General features: G+C 38.6%; 3 protein-coding genes across 8 annotated transcripts; all 3 read left to right on the top strand.

Annotated features, from left to right (window-relative positions):
- The first annotated feature begins 574 nt into the window (after positions 1-574).
- On the top strand, positions 575-2,369 carry LOC112201959 (pentatricopeptide repeat-containing protein ELI1, chloroplastic). The gene has a single exon (XM_024342886.2). It carries the CDS (start codon positions 706-708, stop codon positions 2,338-2,340), a length of 1,635 nt encoding a protein of 544 aa, XP_024198654.1. The 5' UTR covers positions 575-705; the 3' UTR covers positions 2,341-2,369.
- Positions 2,370-2,538: 169 nt separating this feature from the next.
- On the top strand, positions 2,539-4,988 carry LOC112201960 (protein LURP-one-related 7). Its single transcript, XM_024342887.2, has 3 exons — positions 2,539-3,042; positions 3,122-3,334; positions 4,580-4,988. The coding sequence occupies exons 1-3, from the start codon at positions 2,821-2,823 to the stop codon at positions 4,700-4,702; spliced, it is 558 nt and encodes a 185-aa protein (XP_024198655.1). The 5' UTR covers positions 2,539-2,820; the 3' UTR covers positions 4,703-4,988.
- A 5,876-nt stretch (positions 4,989-10,864) lies between these two features.
- On the top strand, positions 10,865-22,022 carry LOC112166245 (E3 ubiquitin-protein ligase listerin). Of its 6 annotated transcripts, XM_024303035.2 has the most exons (16): positions 10,865-11,086; positions 11,166-11,280; positions 12,073-12,135; positions 12,227-12,304; positions 12,463-12,554; positions 13,034-13,136; positions 13,758-13,910; positions 14,034-14,692; positions 14,862-15,351; positions 15,758-16,281; positions 16,569-17,295; positions 18,004-18,706; positions 18,965-20,004; positions 20,122-20,571; positions 20,747-20,977; positions 21,276-22,022. In XM_024303035.2, exons 1-16 carry the CDS (start codon positions 11,031-11,033, stop codon positions 21,501-21,503), a joined length of 5,712 nt encoding a protein of 1,903 aa, XP_024158803.1. In that variant the 5' UTR covers positions 10,865-11,030; the 3' UTR covers positions 21,504-22,022. The 6 variants fall into 6 exon arrangements, with proteins under 6 accessions (XP_024158803.1, XP_024158804.1, XP_040363072.1 ...); XM_024303036.2 differs by lacking the exon at positions 12,227-12,304; XM_040507138.1 differs by lacking the exons at positions 10,865-11,086; positions 11,166-11,280; positions 12,073-12,135 and having other exon boundaries at positions 12,448-12,554.
- Positions 22,023-22,055: the final 33 nt, after the last annotated feature.

The following is a 22,055-nucleotide window of genomic DNA, read 5'->3' as shown; positions in this document are numbered from 1 at the left end:
CCCGAATTTGAAAATTCATCAAGAACTCTAGAAATTCCAAATTTTGGGAATTCTCAAAAGATTAAACCATAAGATTCAAAACATACCTCAATGGATTCGTGATGAAAAGAGTAATAAAAACCCAAAAGGATTCACATCAATTTGGTTTGTAATTCCATGAAAAGAAGCTTAAAAATTACAAAAATGGAGGAGAATTGAGGGAAAAAAGTTCAGAAAAAAAATTGAGGAAAAAACAAAAGAAAAAAAAGAATAAAGGGTAAATTGGTCATTTTATGATCAAAATTGCCAGCTGGAAAACGACGTAACGGAGCTAACGGCTATATGTACCAATCCTCGGTCAGGCAGAGAACTTCAGGTACCGTATTGATATTTTTTTTTTGTCAGGTATCAAAAGTTATAAGGAGCTAAAGGCGGGGTACCGTACAAATCATTTTCCCTTTCAAAAAAAAAAAAAAAAAAGGGAAACCCTATATATTTCTCGTTTTAATTTTTAAAGCGTATTGGACTCAAATGTTAGTTAGATTCTTGCGAGTGACGGATGATTCATAATATTTATGGACTGATGAACTGTCTCCCGGTCCAAATACGCCTTGCCAAGAAAAAGACCCCGGGAACCATCGAGCTACAAAACACACTAGAACCCTACAATTCATTGACAATGAATCTACACTATACTACTCAATTCCCAAAATAGCCTTGTGTAAGATGCTGCATAGAAGTTTATCATGGGCCAAGACGATCAGTAATCTTGTAAACCAAGGGCAAAATTGTCAAGCAGTAGCTCTGTTTCGCCGAGTGCTGGAAAATGGGTTTGAAGTAACAGGGTTTCTTCTCTCAGCAACTTTGCGAGCTTGTGGAAGAGTTGCTGCAATAAAAGAAGGCAAGCAGCTTCATGGCATGGCGATCAAACATGGGTTCAATCGGGAGACGATTCTAATGACGTCTCTTCTTGACTTGTACTGTAAATGCAATGAGATCAAAGACGCCCGCGATATGTTTGACGAAATGCCTAAGAGAGATGTGATTGCTACTAATTGCATGATTTCTGGGTTGTGTTGGTCTCACTTAACAATGGAAGCGATTGAATTGTTTAATAACATGTTGGAAAGAGACGTTGGGTCTTGGAATTCGCTGATTTCGGGTCTTGGGCATAACTCGGAAGGAAGGACCGGGTTGGCTTTCTTTGAGAAAATGAGATTGGAGGGAGCTGATGTTGATGTTATGACCGTGGTAAGTGTTCTTTCAATTTGTTCTGATCTTGCAGCGTTGCGTAACGGTAGACAAGTACATTGTTTAGTGATGAAGTATGGATTCGAGTTGTATTTGTCGGTTGGGAATGCTGTTATTGACATGTATGCTAAATGTGGGTGCATGGAAGATGCTTTTGTATGTTTCAGGAACATGCCTTTGAAGAATGTAGTTTCATGGACTGCTTTGATTGTGGGTTTTGGGAAACAAGGCCTGGGAATAGAAGCTTTGAAGGCGTTTGATGCAATGGAAATAGAAGGTGTTCGACCAAACAGAATCACATTCTTGGGTGCCTTGTATGCGTGTAGTCATGCAGGTTTAGTACAAGAAGCATGGAGGATTTTCAACATGATGGTGAATAAGTATTCAATAACACCAATGATGGCGCACTATACATGCATGGTGGATCTCCTAGCACGATCAGGGTGTTTCAACGAGGCCTATAGCTTCATCGAGAGGATGCCTATAAAGCCAGACCCAAAGCTTCTCACAGCATTTCTGAGCTCATGTTGCTCTCACAAGAATTTAGAGCTAGGAAAGACTGTTGGGCAGAAATTGCTTGAATCACAACCTGAAGAAGCAGGAGCCTATATGTTGCTATCCAACTTCTATGGGCTTGTCGGAGACTTGCAAGGTGTGGCAAAAGTGAGAAGACTGATGCTAGATAGAGGAATAAGGAAAGAAAAGGCAAGCACTTGGATTGAGATTAACAAAACAGTTCACAGTTTTCAATCAGGAGACAGATCCCATCCCCTAAGTAAAGACATCTACAACTACTTGCAACATCTTTTTCGGAAGTTGAAAATTAACGGGTACGTTCCAAACACAAGCATGGTAATGCAAAATGTGGATGAACAGACAAAGGAGGAGATAGTTCTCAGTCATAGCGAGAAACTGGCAATTGGACTAGGCCTAATCAGCACACCTCCAGGTACCCGTATCGTTATAGTTAAGAACCTGAGAGTGTGCGCAGACTGTCATGTGGTAACTGGCTTAATTTCAAAGACTGAAGGGAGGGAGATTGTTGCAAGGGATTCGAGTCGATTCCATCATTTCAAAGATGGACTATGTTCTTGTGGAAATCATTGGTGAGAGATTTTAACTTAAAGGCTACCTCTTATACATCTATGTGATGATCATTGTGAGTAGAAAGCACTTGTAGGAAACAGAAATCCAAATCCTGTAGGAAAGCACTCCTAGTTAGAAGTGCTTTCTATTGAAAGTGCTACTGTATAAAAGCACCTGTAGAGAGCCCAAAACATGGTCAAAGAGGCCCAAGGCCCGTAGTATAGCAGAGTCAATCATAGAGGTAGAGGACCGGAGTTGAGCTAGATTCTTCAGGTCCCAGCCACCATAGAAAAATTTCAAACAAAGACGGCTAATATGAATCGGATTCTTCTCTCCGACCAAAACCCAATTATTCCGCCACCTCTATCTATCTCTGTGTTTTCAACAAAATCGATTCCTTTACCTGTTCTTTTCCTCTTTGGCTTTTCATTCTCTGTGATTCAAATACATTCCGTCATGCTTCTGTAGTTGGTCCTAAATAACTCCAAAACTTGACTGACTTCTATGGACAATTCAGTTCTTACAAATCCCACAAATACTGAAATTCCGGTCGATCTCTTTGTCTCCAAGAAACATCCAGGCCTGCCACGTGGCGACTTGGGTTTCCTAGATTCCGCTGGTAACGTAGTTTTCAAGGTCACCCATCAATCTCTGAAGTCATCATCCAATAAGCGCGTGTTGCTTGATGCCGCTGGAAATCCTCTGCTTACTTTGTGCCTCAGTAATGTGAGTTGTGTTTCTAATTGTTTCCTCATAGATTTTTTTTTCTTTTGGTAATAATTTTTGTGTTTCTTGGGATTTGTAGAGTGGATGTTGGCTAGGATATAAGGGCGGTCAAGCTGAGGAGAATCAGTTCATATTTAGAGTGCAGAGAACGAAAAACAAACTTACTCGAATTGAGCTGGAGGTGTTTATTGGTGGTGAGATTTCAACAGAGGCAACCTGTGATTTTAAAGTGAAAGGGTTCCCGTTCCAAAAATCATGCAGCATCTATAGCGGCAATGACATAGTTGCTCAGGTATGATTGGTTATTTGTGTGTGATAAGCATTTGAAAATTGAAATGACTTCTAGTATGCGAATGTGTATTGGTGCTAGACTTCTGCTAATCAGGGATGGTTCTGTTTGATAAAGTTCAATGAACTTTGAAATTATTGGGTGAAATTGAAACTGTGTGACAAACTTGGTGCAACTAGTGTAGAAAATCTAGATTATGTGTCTAAAGCTATTAGCACAATTAGGCTCCATTTCGACACAGTAATTTCAAAACCAGGTTTTCATTCGACACTAAGGCTAAGTTGGTTGAAAAGTTAATAAATTATAGACCATTAGATAAAATGCAATTGATATAAATTGTACCGATACAGTTCAAAATGAATACATTATAGAACATTAGAACATTAGACAATTAATAACAAGTTCAAATGGTCGCACTTATATCAAACAAAGATGCTGATCAAAGCATAGACTACATTGATCCCAAAACTCAACTTTCCCTCATAATAGGCCACTACAGCAATCATGGAACTGGGTTGCAAATTACTGAGAGTTTTTGAGACATTATAGTTCATTAGTTCAAATCTCAATAAAAAAGCTAATAGTCTAAGCTTTATAGTATTAACTATTGACTAAATCCTTAGATTTGGAGTTGCTCCATCCAAATGGATCCTCATTTGTCTTTGTAGAAAGAGTACTGAGAGTTATTATGAAATATGAATAGCCCTGCATAAAGATGGACTTGGTGGCATTTGCAACCCAGTTCCATGATTGCTGTAGTGGCCTATTATGAGGGAAAGTTGAGTTTTGGGATTAATGTAGTCTATGCTTTGATCAGCATCTTTCTTTGATATAAGTGCGACCATTTGCATAGTAATGCTTCTTCTGTTTTTTGGGTTGAGTGCCATTGATATAACAGGTTGAAGTTAAAATTGATCACCGATGGTGTTATTAAATTAATAACAAGTTCTCCAGTCCCAATAACACCTTGCATTTCCTTATGTAAATATTTGAGCAAGTTCTCTGCTAGTTGATAATGAACGTATTCATAGAATCTCTTGCTTAATCTGATTCTTTAAAGAAGCATGTAATAATATAGAAGGCTTAGATATTTTTTTTGGTTACAAAAAAAAAAAAAAAAAAAAAAAAAAAAAAAAAAAAAAAATTAGATATTGACCTCTCATTAACCCATCTGTGTTTAGAAATTTGTGTAAGGTGTTCTTTCTTGGTTATGAGTTAGTCTTAATCTTTTGTTATGTCTTGTTGCAGACTAGTCTTATGTACAAATTGCACCAGCCTTTTCCCAAGAGGGGAAAATTTCGATTGACCATCTTTCCTGGATCTGTCGATCATGCATTGGTTGCAGCCTTAATTGTAATATTTCTTGATTGATTAGAGACTATAGAAGAACTTTAAGGAAAAATTTGAGTATTCTCCACACGAAAATTGAAAAAGGTCAATCTCTGAACTTCCCTTAAAGGTGATGAAGAAATAGATCAAATGTATCCTCACTACATATACCTTTGAATTGTTCTAGTTCTAGATTTTCTTTGCCTTATTTTAGTTCAGTTTAGCAGAAAATGGTGTTTGATGAAGAGTTAATTAGAAGAGTATAAAACACCATATCCATTACAGTGATTATACTATTGAAATAATACTTACTGTGATTTGCTGATTCTTCCGTGGAGTAGCTTTTCCTTTGTATATAATTCGCTCTTTCATTCTCTGCTGCAGGCTGCAAAGCTCTAAGTTCTTCTAAAGTTTGCAGATCAGATTTTGTATTTTCCTGTTTCTATGTGTTAAATTTCAAATCTAGTCATTCTATACCCAGTACATGCATGGAGGTGTTCCTATACAATATGCCACAAAACAAGATAGTAGAAAATGATTTTTCTTTCTCTCTGAATTTGGATTGAGAATTGGGAGATCAAAGAATGCACTTTGATATAATATCTTCAATAATAGTGTCTTTATCATCAAGGAGAATGAAATTTACACTTCTTAATTTGCAATCCACACTGTTTTTTTTTTTTTATGTTAAAATTCTTATAAAAAGACAAAATTTAAGTTATTACAGACAAAATTTTGAGTTACTAAAAAATGAATTGTAAAATGGAGACCTGACCCGGCCCACAGCAAAGCCCATCTCGGCCTTGCCCATTGGGTATGAGGCAGGGCTAGGGCGGAGAATACAAAGCCCAGGCCTGGCCTGCGAGCCGGCCCATTATATGCCCATTAAAGTCCACTTGGCCCAGCATTATAAGCCTAGCCCGAAAGCCCATTCAATTATAGTATTAATATTTTTTATGTAGGGTTTTTTTCTCATTTACCCTATTAAGTTTTTTTAATTTCTCGTTATCAAAAACACTCTAAGGAAGTCTTCTCTAATACCCTATTAAGTTTTTTTTTTTTTTTTTGAGACTATAACCCTCGCTCCTTTATGACTGAGAGAGAGAGAGAAAAAAAAAATGGAAGAGAGAGAAACCATAGGAGACTTCGCCGGAGCTCGGTCACCTGTCGCTGGATTCCGGCCAACTTTTCCCCTGAATCCGGTAACCGGTCGTTGGATTCCGGCCAACATTCGCCGAAATCCCGTCACCGGCCGCTGCCCATTGGACTTTTCTGAAAACCTCGCCGGAGGTCATCGGAGATCTCATAGGTCACCGGAAACGTTTATTACCCTCAATAGAATTTTCGGTCGCCGAAATGGGAACTAATCTCTGTAAAATTAGACAAATAAAACTTTGATTAAGGAAAAAAAAGTGGAGATTACATCAATTCAAAACATTTATTGCCCCCCAATAGCCCTTTATTACCCCCCAATAGAACATTTTTTTTTTTCTTTTCTTCTGGCCTTTCGCCCCATTTTACCCAAAAAAAAAAAAATGATTGGGGCACCCAGAAAATACTCTGGGCACCAACATCATTTCCCTTTGCCAGTCAGCTCTAGTCGTTGATCTGTAACCTCCAGCGCGTCCAAAACCTCGACCTCTCCAACAACTCCCTCTCTGGTTCCTTAGACAAAGGTCTGAAAAACTGTAAGCAATTCGGCAGATTGATACTCGCCGGAAACAAATTCACCGGCAAAATTCCTAATCGGAGCAAACACACCGTTATCTTGCCTCTGCTGCCCAACCAAACCCATCGTAACCGTTTTGACCGGATTGCGACTGCGAGCGATGTCGACGACAACCCAGTCAGGCGAGTCGAGTTGAGGCGGCTCCTCGATTCAGATCTTTACGCTGGTGCCCTATCGGATCTGCTTGGTGATGCTGCCGGATTTGCGAAGGCAATGTGGCAGGGAGGAACAGTGAGCAGAGGCTGCTACTGGCGCGGCCTGGAGGATCCATTTTCGAAGTTGGACTCGGAGGAGGAGGAAGATGACATAATATAAAGGGACCTCGCCGAAAAACACGAGTAAACCTCGCCGGAGACCTGACTGTGATGAGAGAGAGAGAGAGAGAGAGAACTGGTTTGTGCAGATCAGGCGAGAGAGAAACTGGATCGGGATGAGGAGAGAGATAGAGAGTGGCAGTGATTGTAATTCTGTAATTGTGTTGAGGGCAAAATGGTCATTTGGTGTTAAATTGTGTAAATGGGAACAAAAATATGTTGCTGGGGTAAGTGGGATAATTTTGGTCAATTTTGGTGTTTTGGGTCAAGGACCCTTTTATGTAGATATATTGAACTAATTATTGCATTAGGCTATAGTTTCCTTTTATTTTGTTCAAATCATTAACATATCATAATTTTTTCATAGCCTTTTTATTTTATTTTTTAACAAAAGAACATGACATATAAATATAATGAGCTCGACCCTGCCCACCCAAAAAAACTTGGCCGGGCTTGGCTCTAAAAAGGCTGTAAGGCCATGGCCTTGATTTTTAAGAGAAGCCTAACCTTGCCTGCCCCGAAAAATTAAAAAAATACGTTGTGGCCCTGCCCGGCCCATTGACACCCCCTATTTCCAGTGCTAGGAAAGACATTATTGTAGACTCAAGGGAGGCAATCACATCATTTTAAAATGTTTACATTAACAACGTACATCCAAAACAAACTCTTCTCCTCCAACGTTTCCATAACTTCTCCAATAGTGATTACATGGATCCAAGCTCACATATGCTGTTTCGTTCTCAGCCACATCGCCAGCATATCTCAGATTAAGGACATGTACCATTGGAATTTCTCAATATGTAGTTGGCCAGCTTTAGGGTGAAAGCCTTGACCAATAACCCTGCCATCATTGACAATAACAAAACCCACAATTGATTGGGGCTAGTAGACATGAGAGCTTTTCTTTCAAGCTCCACAAACCTCCTCATATAAAGAGAAAATTATACAAACAGTACCCGAATTAAGGCCGGCTCCTAACTTCAGTACCCGACTATGCAAAACTATCACTTTGGTACCCCAAGTTTGAAGCTCGACCCAAGAATCTTACACGCCGTTATTAACGGTGTTAAGTCTTGTGCTAGGTGGCATATTTTGTGGGATATTTTGGTCACTTGATGTCTTAACCCATTTTTTTTTTTTAATATACAAACTTGATATTTCGCTCCCTGTGTGTGTGTGTGTGTGTGTGTGCGCGCAACAAGTGAGATATCCTCTCCTTCATAATTGCTCCTTGTTTATGTGATCATACGGAAGGAAGGAGGAAGAGGAAGATTGAATATTGAATTGGTTAATAGGTGTTGGATTAGCTCGACATGCATCAAATTGCAAACCCAAACCGACTCTGACGTCGATCCGTTTTCGTTCCGACGGGGAACCAACGATTTCTTAACTCTCCAACCACTGCCTGAAGTAGCACAGACGCCGTTAGCTTCCTCGTGGCGGCGTGAAGCGGAGCCCCGTCCTCCCTTCTCCGAACTAGCAGTGACGACGGCAGGACAATGCCCAAAAGCTTCTCTGGTTTTCAGGCATATTTTCCGACTCTGGCCACGCTACAAGTGAGACCAGTGGCGGTAGTTTCGTCTTGGTAAGGTGAAGAAGCCTGTGGTACCTTCTTGTCCATCTGTCAACTTGGGAGAGAGAATCGAAGATGAGAAGATGTTTGAGTTTGCCGGTGAATTTCCATGTTTTCCGGCAACGTCTAGTTTCAACTCAGGTCTCAAACTTGTTTCCCTTGTCGAGCTCTACCTCGCTATATACTTGAATTTAAGTTTGGAGGAGATTAGCATAAATTAGAATTTTGGAGTTACTGAACCACCGTGGTTCACTGTTCACGGTGGTGGTTTTGGTCTTCCTTGACCAATTTCCGGCCATGACATGAAACCAAGGTTTTAAATTTCTCCGAAACTGCCGAAATTTCGGTCGAAATTTCCGTAATTTTGAAGTACCGAAACGAAATTCATATGCTATATCATTTCCGTCAGAAGTTTCCCGAAATTTTCAGTACATTTCCACCAAATTCTTAATTTCCGAAATATCTACACACACAATATATATTTAAAAATTCACACCGAAATTTTGTTCGAAATTTCTCTAAAATTTTTGTTAAATTTTTATGTCACCTACAATGATTTTTTGGTTCATACTTTTATAGAGAAAATATGAAAATATGAAATTTTGATTTTGATTTTTTTTTTTTTTGCAATCATGTTGAATACAACAAAAAACATTTTTTGTTTTTATCTGCTACAAAGTTGAATGCTCCAACCATAACATGAATTCCTTTTTGCTTCGTCTCAAATATTGTATGTTTCATGCACTGTAACATCATATTAGGTTATTCCACAATATCCGATATATGGATTGCATGTGGAAGGGGAACAACACGTATACATACAATAACCATGTGATGAAGTACGAAAATCATTTCCAAAATTCATGTACTTGGGAGCAGTATTGTATGATACTAAATTAAAGCAGTTCAACCAGCTAGATCGAACCACATCATAGTAGCTTTTATATTCCTTTTGTTGTACTTAATCATCTTCATTCAAAGGGGTTTTGGTTTTACGTGCCCCGCCCCACCCCCTTGTAATTTTCTAATTATTAAAAAAAATAAATCATATTTACATTATCAATATACAACACATTATCAATACACATAGATAAAAATACTAGTTTAGCAACCTACTACAATACTAGTTAATTACTCGTCCATATAAAATATCATAATTCTATTATAGATGTATAATTTTAGAGATGTTACATTGTAAATAGGTTTATTATAGGTTAGTTTAGTCTATGTAAAAGTTTCATTCAAAAATATCATTTTATAAATGCAATTAATTTGATTTCTTTATTTTTAACAGAAATTTCCACCGAAATCGAAACTTTCTCCGAAATTTCCTTAAATTTGAAGTACCGAAACCGAAATTTGAAACCTTGCATGAAACAGTGAGTAGAAATTGATGATTTGATGTTTCTGGAATCGTTGAAGTTGTAGAATTGGATATGCAAAGTTAGGCTGCAGACATTTTGGGTTTTCTGGATATTATTGGGCCATTTGGTTTGATGTTCATGTTGGTTTGTTGGTTCAATTAACATGAGAATGAAGTAACCTCTCATGAAGATAAACCCACCTCTGAAAATGGGTCATCCATGGCTGTGGTTGAGGAGAGGAAGAGGAATCGGACGACGGAGCTCGCAGCCACCAGCGGCGGTGCTCTAGCATTGGCTTTTCTCTGCAACAAGGCTCTGTTTTCGATTCATCTTTTGAAGACATTAGAAACGAGGGCATCAATAACTTCTAGGCTCAGAGAGCTCAAAACCCAGATGAACGAGACGAGGGGAAGAAGAAGGGATTTGCATGAGATAAGGTCTGGATAACGAAATGACCCAAATACCCATCCAAATTTAGCATGCAGATTGTTAGTTAACACTGTTATGAACGACGTGTACTGTTCTTGGGTCAGGCTTGAAACTTGGGGTACCAAAGTGATAGTTTTACATAGTTGGGTACTGAAGTTAGGAGTCGGCCTTAGTTCGGGTACTGTTTGTATAATTTTCTCTCATATAAAACTCATCATCTCTTTCTTGTTGCTAGTCCACACCTAAACCTATCGGAGAAATCTAGGGGTTGCTCTCGCCACTTTTAAATATCATTGTCTTCTCATATATTACTAGACTGTTGTTCCAATCGTTAGTTGTATTTATGGTGGAAATTGAGTCGAGTTCTGATTGTAAGTTGCATTTCCGGTGAAAAATAGTGTTTAGATGTTGAGAAACTGAGTTTCAATTATAAGCTGCCCTTATGGTGGAAATCGAGTCCACTTTTGATTAAGTTGCAATCTTGGAAAGTGTACGATATTATTATTATTATTTTATTTATTTATTTTTTGTTTTTGTGAGAAGGAAAGGTGTCAAGAAGCAAGAAGAGGAATGTAATAAACTCATAATTACGGTGGTTAAAAACTTTGAGTTAACTTAAAAAAAAAAAAAAAAGGCTTTTTTAAAAAATAAAAAATAAAAAATAAAGAGGAACTCAATGACCCGTTCATGCAAATATGCAATGCCACGTAAGCCATACGGGCCCAGCCGCTAAGGCGGTCGTATTTGACATAAAAACCCTGGAGTTGCCGTACATCTACCCCCTCATTGGTTTGGCTTCTTAAATATCATACACCTTCTCGCACCAGATTTTCCGTCAGCCGAGCACAATTCCCTCCTGTCCCGTTCAGGGCTCAAAAGAGAAAAACTCTCTCTCTCTAGCTCTGCAACTCGCTCTCCTCCTATACTACGTCGTTTCGAATAACTTGTACAGTAAACCAGAATGGGGAAGCAGAAGGGAGACGGAGCTAGGAGCAAGGCCCGCCCTTCAAGTAGCAGGTACTGATTTTGTTTCCAACATGTTTTGGTTGATACTGCGTCGTTTTGAACATCTCTGATTGTGAGAAATTCTGTGTAGTTTGGCGGCGTCGCTGTTGCCGTCGGGTTCTGCTGCGGCGGTGGGCTTCGGTGGCTACGTCGGAGGCTCTCGCCTCGATGCTCCTCCTTCCGGCGATGATTCAAGGCCCTTTTTGGTAGGTTTTCCATTTATCTAAAGCTTTTGCTATCAATTTTTGGCTTTTGAGGAGAGTATTGGATTTTGGTTAGGTTTTGATGTATATGAATGGCAGGACCATAAGTTTGATTTTGAATCAATTGCTAGGGCAGTGAGTGTGTTTATGTTATGTTATTGTTTTACACTAGTGCTGATTGCTGAATGCGTTTGTAGTTGTTCTAGTCGTGCTGCAATGAGATTTTTGTAAGAGTGTGTTTGGAATTCGGCTCATTTTACAAGTGAATTGCAGACCTACTGAATGTATAGAGTTTAGTTGAAATTAGTAATTACCGAATTAGGAGTTAGAGATTCTCATAACAAGCTCTCGTTTCCGTGGAATTCATTTGGGTGAAGGTGGTGGATCTACCAGCAATGCAAAAAGTTAAAAAGTAAACTAAGTAAAAGGAAATAGATTTAGAATCAATTGGTAGGGTAGCGACTGTGTTTATGTTCTGTTGTTGGTTGAGTAGTTCTGAAAGCAATTTATAGTTTGTTATAGTCTTGCTGCAATAAGATTTCTGTCGCAGTGTGTTTGGATTTGGCTCTATTGAATCTAGTAGTTACCTTCTTGTGAGAATGAGGAGTTAGAAATTTGCAAAACGCGCTCTGGTTTCCTCTTGTTGAATTCATTTCGGTGAAAGTGGTGAATCCAGCCATCACCAATGATACAGAATTTCCCAATTTTGTTAGAAGGAGTTTGTGCAAAGTTAACTTCTTTCTTCTTGTTGTTTAACCTTTTCCTCCCGTCTGTTTTCACGTGTGGGTCGTGCAGGAAGTAGATAGTGATTTGGCTCTACATTTGAAGAGGCTTGCAAGGAAAGATCCCACCACCAAGGTAAACTTCTGCCTGAAAATGTGTTTTTGACTTGAGGCTTGGAGTCCATCATGTATGATTGTAATATTCACTGATTTGCATTCATTAATAGCTTAAAGCTTTGGCATCTCTATCCACACTGTTGAAGGAAAAGTCCACGAAGGACATAGTAGCGGCCATTCCACAATGGGTATAGTTTCTCATCTCAGTATGATATTACTAGAGACTTTTTTCCTTTTTTTTTTAATCTCCTTTTCTTAAGTTCTTAATAATAACACATTTTGATGTCATTAGTTTTGACACACTTGTTTCAGATTTTTGAGACTTACGCAGCTCTTTCTTCTGTAGGGATTTGAATACAAAAGGCTTGTGGTGGACTACAATAGGGATGTGCGGCGAGCAACTCATGACACAATGACCATTCTTGTCACCGCCGTTGGGTTTGAACTCTTTTGTGTACTCTCACATTTTTGTGTTCTTTTGGGCATGCTGTCTGGAATTCTATCAAGTTAAAGGAAAACTCTCAGTGGTGCTTTATTTATTGTGGGTTATATCTTTTAAAAAGTCAATGTCCTGATTCACTTGCATCTTGGATAAGCTCCTCTGTGAGGTGATGAGTGGGCCTTGAAAACAGTACCACAACTTTGATAAATCCACCCTGCGTTTGTGAAACAAAAAATTGCTTTAGATGCTGCTATCTCCACATGACTAAGGGTGATAAGATCTCATTCTTAAATTGGGTCCACCTAAATTCTATAGTAATGAGCTGGAAAATTCCTATGTTCCAAAGCCCTTGAAATGTTTATGGATAATGGTTGCACATGTAGGCTAATTGTCAACTGAATATGAACTTCCATTCATTTATCTATTGATTCTGGTTATGCCTAAATGCCCTGATATTGATTTGTTTGTTGTTTAGGAGAGATTTAGCGCCACAGCTGAAATCTTTGATGGGACCGTGGTGGTTTTCTCAATTTGACCCAGTCTCTGAAGTTTCTCAAGCTGCAAAGCGATCATTTCAGGTTATTTTGCAGATATATCCTCGTCTATTGTTTTTTTACAGTGCTTAATGTCAGAAACTGCCCTAAGAAAATCTCTACATTGCCATAATAACATTAATCTTAGCAGTTAGAAATTTGTGATTTCTATCCCTATCTCAACAAAAGAACAGAAACTTAAGTGTAGCTCCCATATAAAAAAAAGTTCAGAACTTGTATGGAATCCAATTATCTTGAATGTAGTAGAGTCAAATCAACTGGGGGGCTATTGTATGGCCCATGGTAAGATCCCATAGATGGTCTAGACTGGTCGGGCTTTATCCTAACCTCAAGTATTGCGGGGGCAAGAATTTGATCATGTACATACGCGCACACAGATATATATATATATATATATATATATATATATAGAGAGAGAGAGAGAGAGAGAGAGAGAGAGATATTTTTTTGTGTGAAGATTGCTAACATTTTTTATTTTTATAATAGTTTGTCCCCATTCCTTAAGTTTCATCATGTTCTTTTTCTTCTTTTTTTTCAGTTCAAAGCTGTTTTTGATTGTCCTATGAAATTTAACTCCTCACCGATTATGCATTTCGTATGCACCTTTGTTTTGACTTTAACTTGAGTGTCCATAATGCACAACAGGCAGTCTTTTCAGCTCCAGAAAAGAGACTAGATGCTTTAATTTTATGCACGGCAGAGGTTTTTATTTATTTGGAAGAAAATCTGAGGCTTACACCGCAAAATATGTCCGATAAAGGAACTGCTCTGGATGAATTGCAAGAGATGCATCAGCAGGTATGGATCTAGGATTTGTCACTTCATCTACATCACCATAGTAAACCTCAATTAGTCATATATTAGACGTGCATATTAAAATGCTCTCAGATTTAATGTGTATTCCATCATGTTGGATTGCAGGTGATATCTTCATCATTACTGGCATTGGCCACACTTCTTGATGTCTTGGTTTGCTTACAACTAGAAAGACCAGGCACCGAAAACCTAGCTGCTCAACCAAAACATGCTTTGAAGGCTAGGGAAACTGCTATTTCTTGTGCCGACAAGTTGTTCACTGCTCATAAATATTTCTTAGACTTCTTGAAATCCCCAAGTCCTGCTATCCGTTCAGCCACATATTCTGTATTGAGTAGTTTTATAAAAAACGTCCCTCAAGCCTTTAATGAAGGAAATATGAAAACTCTTGCTGCTGCACTATTAGGTGGATTTCAGGAGAAGGATCCTGCTTGTCATTCATCAATGTGGGATGCAATTTTACTGTTTTCTAATAAATTTCCTGAAAGTTGGACTTCTGTCAATGTACAGAAAACTGTACTGAATCGGTTTTGGGATTTCCTTAGAAATAGGTGCTTTGGATCTCAACAGGTTTCTTATCCATCTTTGGTTCTATTCTTACACACCGTGCCATCTAAAGCAGTCGTTGCAGAAACTTTTTTTCTTGAATTCTTCAAGAACCTCTGGGCAGGAAGGAATCCATCGCATTCCTTAAATGCAGATAGAGTGGCATTTTTTCGAGCATTACAAGAATGCTTTCTTTGGGCATTGCACAATGTCTCAAGGTGGGAGTCCTTTGATTTTACTTTAATCATGGTTCACTATATTGTTTTATACCCTGCTGCTTTTTTGTTCAGTGGATTTTCAGCTGATGTGTTTATTTTCCCAAAGTTTAATATGGCTTTGATGTTTTCATATGTTACTGGTTATAAATCTTTCTCTATTTGATACCAGATATTGCAATGGAGTGGATTCCATCAGTGATTTTCAAGCAACTCTTGTTAAAAATGTTCTGGTAAAGCTTTTGTGGCAAGACTACATTTTCTCTAGTAGCTCAAGAAAGGAGGAGAAAACGTCCCCCGGATTATCAGTAGATTCATGTGAAAGTGATTTAGCTTCCAACAAGAAGACAGTTGAAACATTGAATATCACGTACCCAATGAGCTACTTTAGAGAGTTGGCAAATTGCATTGTTGGGGTTCTTTCAGGCATTGATTTGCTGGAGCATGATTTGCTCTCAGCTTTTGCTGCAGAATTTCAGGAGAATTGTCAGAGTTTCTTTCAGCATGCTAGTAACTTGGAAAGAGAAAGTGAGTTTGCGGAGCGAGTTATACAGTTTATATCATTACTTGGAGAACATGCAATGCAGAATGGTCGAGGTTGGCCTTTGGCTTCTCTAGTTGGACCAATGTTGGTTAATTCCTTTGCATTGATGAGATCACATGTAAGTTGCCATACACAATAGCTTCTCATGCTTGATACATATTTATATTTATCTATTATCCTACTTTTGTGGATAGTAATGTTTCTCGGAGATCATACAATTGTTAAGATAGTTGTTATGCATATGTTTGTGGTGTCAGACTACATTCTGACTGGTTCAGCTATGAGTGGGGACTTTTGGACTATTAGAGTTCCAAATCTATGTCTGCCTGGAACTGGTTGAATTTACTTTTCTAATAGTATTATTTCCCAGTCAAACAGCAAGTTCATAATGGTATATAGAAAAATAAAGATGTGTCCAGGCGAATTAAATGTGAACTTCAATTATTGTTTAGCCGACAATAAATGTACTATATATACTTGCAAATTTATCTTTATGTTCTTTAATCTTATCTTCTTGACACCAGGATTCACCAAGTTGTGTGAAGATTCTAGCAGTGGCTGTTTCTGTATTTGGACCTCACAAGATAGTCCACGAACTTCTTATTCACAATACGTCTCCACATAGTTATTCTCCTGATGAGGGTGATAGAGCATTAGAGGAAGATAGATTCCTGCAAATGTTCAATGGAACTTTTGTTCCATGGTGTCTTAGTGGGAATAGTTACTCTTTAAGTGCTCGTCTTGACCTGTTACTTGCATTGCTTGATGATGAATATTTCTCTGAGCAGTGGGATAGTGTTATCAGATATGCCACTAACCTGGAGCATTCTGGATCTGCACCCTGCTCTTTAGATTCTGACCGGATAACTATCTTAGCAATGCTTTTACAGAAAGTAAGAAACGGAATCACAAACACAAAGGTAGGAGTTTCCATCAGCACAAAAATGGGCAACCCAGATCATTGGCATCATGAGCTTCTAGAATCAACTGCTGTTGCTGTTGCTCGATCCTCTCCTCCTCTCGGAGCTTCTAATTCTCAATTCTTGTGGTATGAATGAAATTATTTATTTTTTACCCTAGTTTCTTCCAATGTAGCTTTAGTTATTTAGTCCGTGCTTTGCTTGGGTTGACTAGTTTTCTATAATTGGATAGCTAACTATTATCTGGAGAATATCTATGCTGAAGTTGATTTCTATGTATCTCATAATTGGAAATTGCAAGGTCACTGATTTCTATGGAATGGGAGAATTTATTTAGTTATTTCATATAACATTCATTTGAATGCTTTAAATCTAAGTGTTATGTTCATTGACCTACTTTTTACCTCATCTGCAGTACTGTTGTTGCTGGTTCAACAAAGATCAATCAAATTTCTCTGGTGTCAAGAAATACATTGATCCTGATATTTGAAGAGGTTTTCAAGAAGTTACTTTCTTTTATTATGGCATCCTCTTTTACTTGGGTTAGGGATGCAGGTTCTCTATTGACTGCCGGGGCAAACACTATTGGGCCAGAATTTGAAAATTCTGTGAGCATGTTTGAGATGGCTCAATTTGCTCTTGAAGTACTTGATGGCGGCTTATATTTATTAAAGACACTTGGTGAAGAAAGTGGGTTGAGTTCAGTTATTTTAGCTGCAATTTTTCTGATTGACTGGGAGTTTCTGGTATTACTGACAACGATAGATGATGCACCTGATGATAAATCAAGGGAAAAATTGAAGGCCAGGCTGGGATTTGGTGAATCTTTTCATGCATTTAGATGTAAGATAAGTAATCAATTCTGGAAAACACTCAGCTTACACAATCGAAAGGCACTTGGAAAAATTCTGATTCAGTGTATGAGATCCGCCATCTTCAATGAAGAGGAATTAGACACAGAGAAGTTCACATCTCTGTGCTGCTTGTGGATGCTTGAAATTTTGGACTGTCTCTCTCAGGATCCCTATGAGGAACAAAATCTGCTGGACCAACTTCTCTGCCAAGGTGATAGATGGCCTTTGTGGATAGTTCCGGATTTTAGCAGGCCAGAGGGAATAGTTGCCAAGGACTTCTCTATCCAAGTGAGTGGGAATTATTGGATTGACATAGTGCTGTGTTATTGATTCATGTTTTTGTGTCTGTTTCTCTTGTTACTTGTTGAGTTCTAGTTGGTTAGCTGGATGTCCGCTCTCTTATTCTGTTAGTTATGGCCCCTTCTACTTCTATTCATTTTGATGCTTGTACACATTTAGATTAAATTGATTAACCCCAACCCTAGGATTTCTTAGAGGCGCAGTAAGGAAAGAAAGATCGTTGAGTTCTAGTTTGTTAGCTCGATGCCCACTCTCTTGTTTTGTCAGTTAGGTTCCCTTCTGCTGCTATTTGTTTTGATGCTTGAACACATTTGGATAATTGATTCATCCCCAACCCAAGGTTTTCTTTGTGTGCAGTAAGACAAGAGAAAGCTAAAATAATCTGTATTTGTAACCCTAAAATAATCTGTATGTATGTGTTCAACACTTCACAACCAGGACAGTGCTGAATGAGAAAGCTTCTGAGAAATCTGTTAAATATATTCATAAACCAGCCAGGTTCAGAAGAGTTAGCCCACTAACACACCATTGAGACTAGTTGATGCTTCATTCCTTACTGTGAGACTAGCTTATTACTTGTGTTTATTCAGAGAGTGTATTGTGTTGGAATTGTTTCACTAATTGTTAGATGGATTATGTGATCTATATTGGATTTGTAGAGAGGCTTACACATTACAAATATATGACAAAATGCAGGACTTTGGCCACCGCAAGTTTATTTCATTTATTGACAAGATGATATCAGAAATTGGGATTCATAGAGTTGTTGGGGGTTATGCTAGATATACTCTCCCTCCCTCTGTGGAAGCAACATATGAAAAGCCGACTCGATCCTGGCTTGCTGCTGAAATATTATGCTCGTGGAAATGGCCAGGAGGAAGTGCTGTAGCTTCATTCTTACCTTCATTAAGTGCCTATGCAAAGAGTAAAAATTTCTCTTCCCAGGAGAGCTTGGTAGATTTTATTTTCAACATTCTACTTGATGGCACACTTGTTCAGGGAGGATGTGCTGCACAGAATTTTGTCTATCTGTGTCCTACTTCAAGTGATGAAGTGGAGGATATTGAAGAACCATTCTTAAGAGCTCTTGTAGCTTTTCTTTTAACTTTGTTTAATGATAAAATATGGGGTACTGAGAAAGCTATGGAGCTGTTTGCATTGCTTGTAAATAAACTTTATGTTGGAGAAGCAACAAATGCAAACTGTTTGAGGATTCTTCCTCTGATTGTTAATGTTCTTATTCAACCATTAAGTCAAAGAAGCATCAGATGTAATGACTCTAGTGGAGACGCTCAACATGATTCTTCTGGGGAAAATCATGTGCAAGTTGTTATTGAAGGCTGGCTAAAAAAAGCTCTATCATTTCCACCTTTGATCATGTGGTGGCAAACAGGAGAAGGTAAATGCATGTAATTAATATTTCCATTTGATAAAAATTAATTCTCTTAGACATTTGAGTTTTGGAGCTGCAAGTTATCATGTGAACAGTTGGTTGAGTAAGAAATAGAAACTCTTCAAATTTTTATAAGCAGTCCCTGTTCTGGAGCATCAAGTGGTGGGAGCCCACCTTCTTGTCATAAAGGGCCGATTGTGCTTGTAGATCTTGCTGATTTACTTTATAATCTGCTAATTATTTCCTTTTGATTTCTTCTTGCAGATATGGAAGATTGGATGCAGCTGGTTATTTCTTGTTATCCCATTAGTGCAGTAGAGGACATACAAACACCGAAGCTGGAGAGAGAGATCAGCTCGGTAGAGAGAAAGCTCCTACTTGAATTATTCCGGAAGCAGAGACATGGTGTTGGCGCACCAGCTGTAATTAATCAGCTTCCAGTTGTGCAGATGTTGCTATCAAAGCTTATGGTCGTTTCAGTTGGTTATTGTTGGAAAGAATTTGATGAAGAAGATTGGGAGTTTGTGTTATCTCAGATAAGACGCTGGCTGCAGTCTATTGTTGTCATGATGGAGGAAATTGCTGAAAATGTCAACGACACTATCACTAGCAGCTTTACTTCTGATAACTTGGATGATGTCGTTGATAACCTTGGCAAAATTGTTTTCGTTTCAGATCCCTTTCCTATAGACATTGCCAAAAATGCCCTTTTATCATTTTCTCTGTCCTGTGGACCTTTTGGTCGCCAACAAGCAGAAGATGCAGATAACTTAAATCCCGTGAGAACAGAAAGATGGGACCCCCTCAAAAATAGAATTTTAGAAGGCATCCTTCGATTGTTGTTCTGCACGGGTATTGCTGAGGCCATTGCAAGCTCCTGTTGTCACGAGGCTGCATTTATTGTATCAGCGGCGCGATTTGAACATTCCTATTTCTGGGAATTGGTGGCCTTAAATGTGGTCAACTCATCAACAGATGCCATAGATAGAGCAGTGAAGTCAGTTGAATTCTGGGGGCTGAGCAAAGGACCCATTAGCTCTTTGTATGCAATCCTTTTTTCTGCCAAAACAGTTCCTCTGTTGCAGTTCGCTGCTTACTTTATTCTTTCAACTGAACTTGTTTTACGCCTGGCTATTGTTGAAGAAGACAAAAGTTACTTGGATGGCGTTAGTAACAATGAAGAGGTTTCATCCTCTCTTGACATGTCGACAGAAACGGATATTCATTTGAGAGCTGAAATATCTTGCATGATTGAAAAGTTACCTAGTAATGTTCTCGAGATGGATTTAGTGGCAGATCAAAGGGTAAATATGCTTTCAATAGTAGTAAAAAATACTCCTTGCTTGCATTGTATTTGTCTCTTGCTTGGTATTTTATAGTGCTTATTGAAGTTGTAAATTGATTCCTTGTCAAAATTTCAGGTACATGTTTTTCTTGCGTGGTCCTTGTTGTTATCTCATTTAGGGTCATTGCCATCATCATCACCTGCAAGGGAGAGACTAGTCCAGTACGTACAAGATTCTGCTAATCCAGTAATATTAGATTGCCTCTTCCAGCATATTCCTCTAGAACTGTGGATTCTTAAGAAGAAAGACGAAGAGCTTCCTGCTGGCATAGCAGAAGCTGCAGCTGCAGCAACACGTTCCATTAGAACTGGTTCCTTATTGTTTTCGGTACAGTCTCTCTGGCCTGTTGAACCACTGAAAATGGCTTCGCTTGCTGGAGCAATGTTTGGTCTGATGCTCCACATTCTTCCCGCCTATGTAAGACAGTGGTCCAATGATTTACGTGACCGCTCTACATTATCAGGAATTGAATCGTTCACAAGAGCATGGTGCAGCCCACATCTCATCGCTGGCGAATTAAGTCAGGTATGTATAGCCTTATACGGATGCTTTTGCTCTAGGTTATTTTGTATTGTTTCTGAGATGCCGAAGATATTAAATAGCCACTGTTATAAACTATAACCAAATCCTGTTTACACTTTCTTTACTGAACAATACTGTGATGATGGTAATTTAACTCTGAATCTCAATTCTTGTGCAGATTAAAAAGGATGAAATTGCTGACGAGAATTTTACCATTGCTGTAAGCAAATCAGCAAATGAGGTTGTTGCTACTTATACAAAGGATGAGACTGCAATGAATCTAGTAATCCGTCTTCCTTCATCTTACCCATTACGGCCTGTTGATGTTGATTGTACAAGGAGTCTAGGTATTAGTGAAGCGAAGCAGAGGAAATGGTCAATGTCTATGACATTATTCGTACGGAATCAGGTAAACTGAATTTAACCTTAATGTTATTGGTCAGTGTCCATATTCCACCCAATTGCAGAAGGTCAAAGAATCATTATCTTTTTCATGCTGCTGTGCAATTTAATTTGTGATAAGAATGTATGTAGAAAGAGCAACAGAGACTGATTAATTTGAAGAATTTTAGTTTTGTTGTGACGATTTCCATGGAAGTAGTGTTTGGGGAAGGAAGAATGGACGGTCTTGTTCTTTCATTAAGCATAGGATCAGAAATAAACTGACCGAGATCAATGTGGATAATTTTCTTATTTGTTTGATGCAGAATGGAGCTTTAGCAGAAGCTATCCGGATATGGAAGCGCAACTTTGATAAGGAGTTTGAAGGTGTCGAGGAGTGTCCTATTTGTTATAGTGTCATCCATACCGTCAACCACGCCCTTCCACGTCTAGCGTGCAAGACCTGCAAGCACAAGTTCCATTCGGCCTGCCTCTATAAGTGGTTCTCAACTTCTCACAAATCAACTTGCCCATTGTGCCAGTCTCCATTTTGACCAGGGGAATCAAATCTGTAGTTGCACCCTTAAAGATTATACAGTGAGCAAAAGGATCTTGATCCAGTCAAATAGTAAGACATACAACCAGAATTCAGACCTCAATTGTCGCACAGAAGAATTAAATGTTGATTTCGCCGCAAGAGATGGAGCATAGTTGCGAGAGCCAGATTGTACTTCTAATCAATGATTAAGCTTTTGATCGTCATCAGTGGCCGACTTTGAGCATTGCTTTGTTGAATGAATCGAGGTTTCACTATTTTGAGTTCTCACTACCTAGCGCAGCATAGTTGTGAAAGCAATGAGAAGTGTCAGAGCTTCAGAGGTTTGAAGATACAAATACTTCGGAATTTTTGAGCTTGAAAGATTTTTACTACCATGTTAACGCTAGCTTAGAGCTTTTAGATGAGAACTACATATCAATAGATTGGAATGATGTCAGCATCCGAAACGATCTCACTGGTCAACTGCTCGCAAATATTAAATCGTCTTTTCTTAATCATTAATTCTATTATTCTACCGGCCTCATCGCTAAATCAAGATTTTTTTTTT

This window comes from Rosa chinensis, chromosome 5 (assembly GCF_002994745.2).
Source record: "Rosa chinensis cultivar Old Blush chromosome 5, RchiOBHm-V2, whole genome shotgun sequence".
NCBI lineage: Eukaryota > Viridiplantae > Streptophyta > Magnoliopsida > Rosales > Rosaceae > Rosa > Rosa chinensis.
This window is presented reverse-complemented; position numbering and strand designations above follow the sequence as displayed.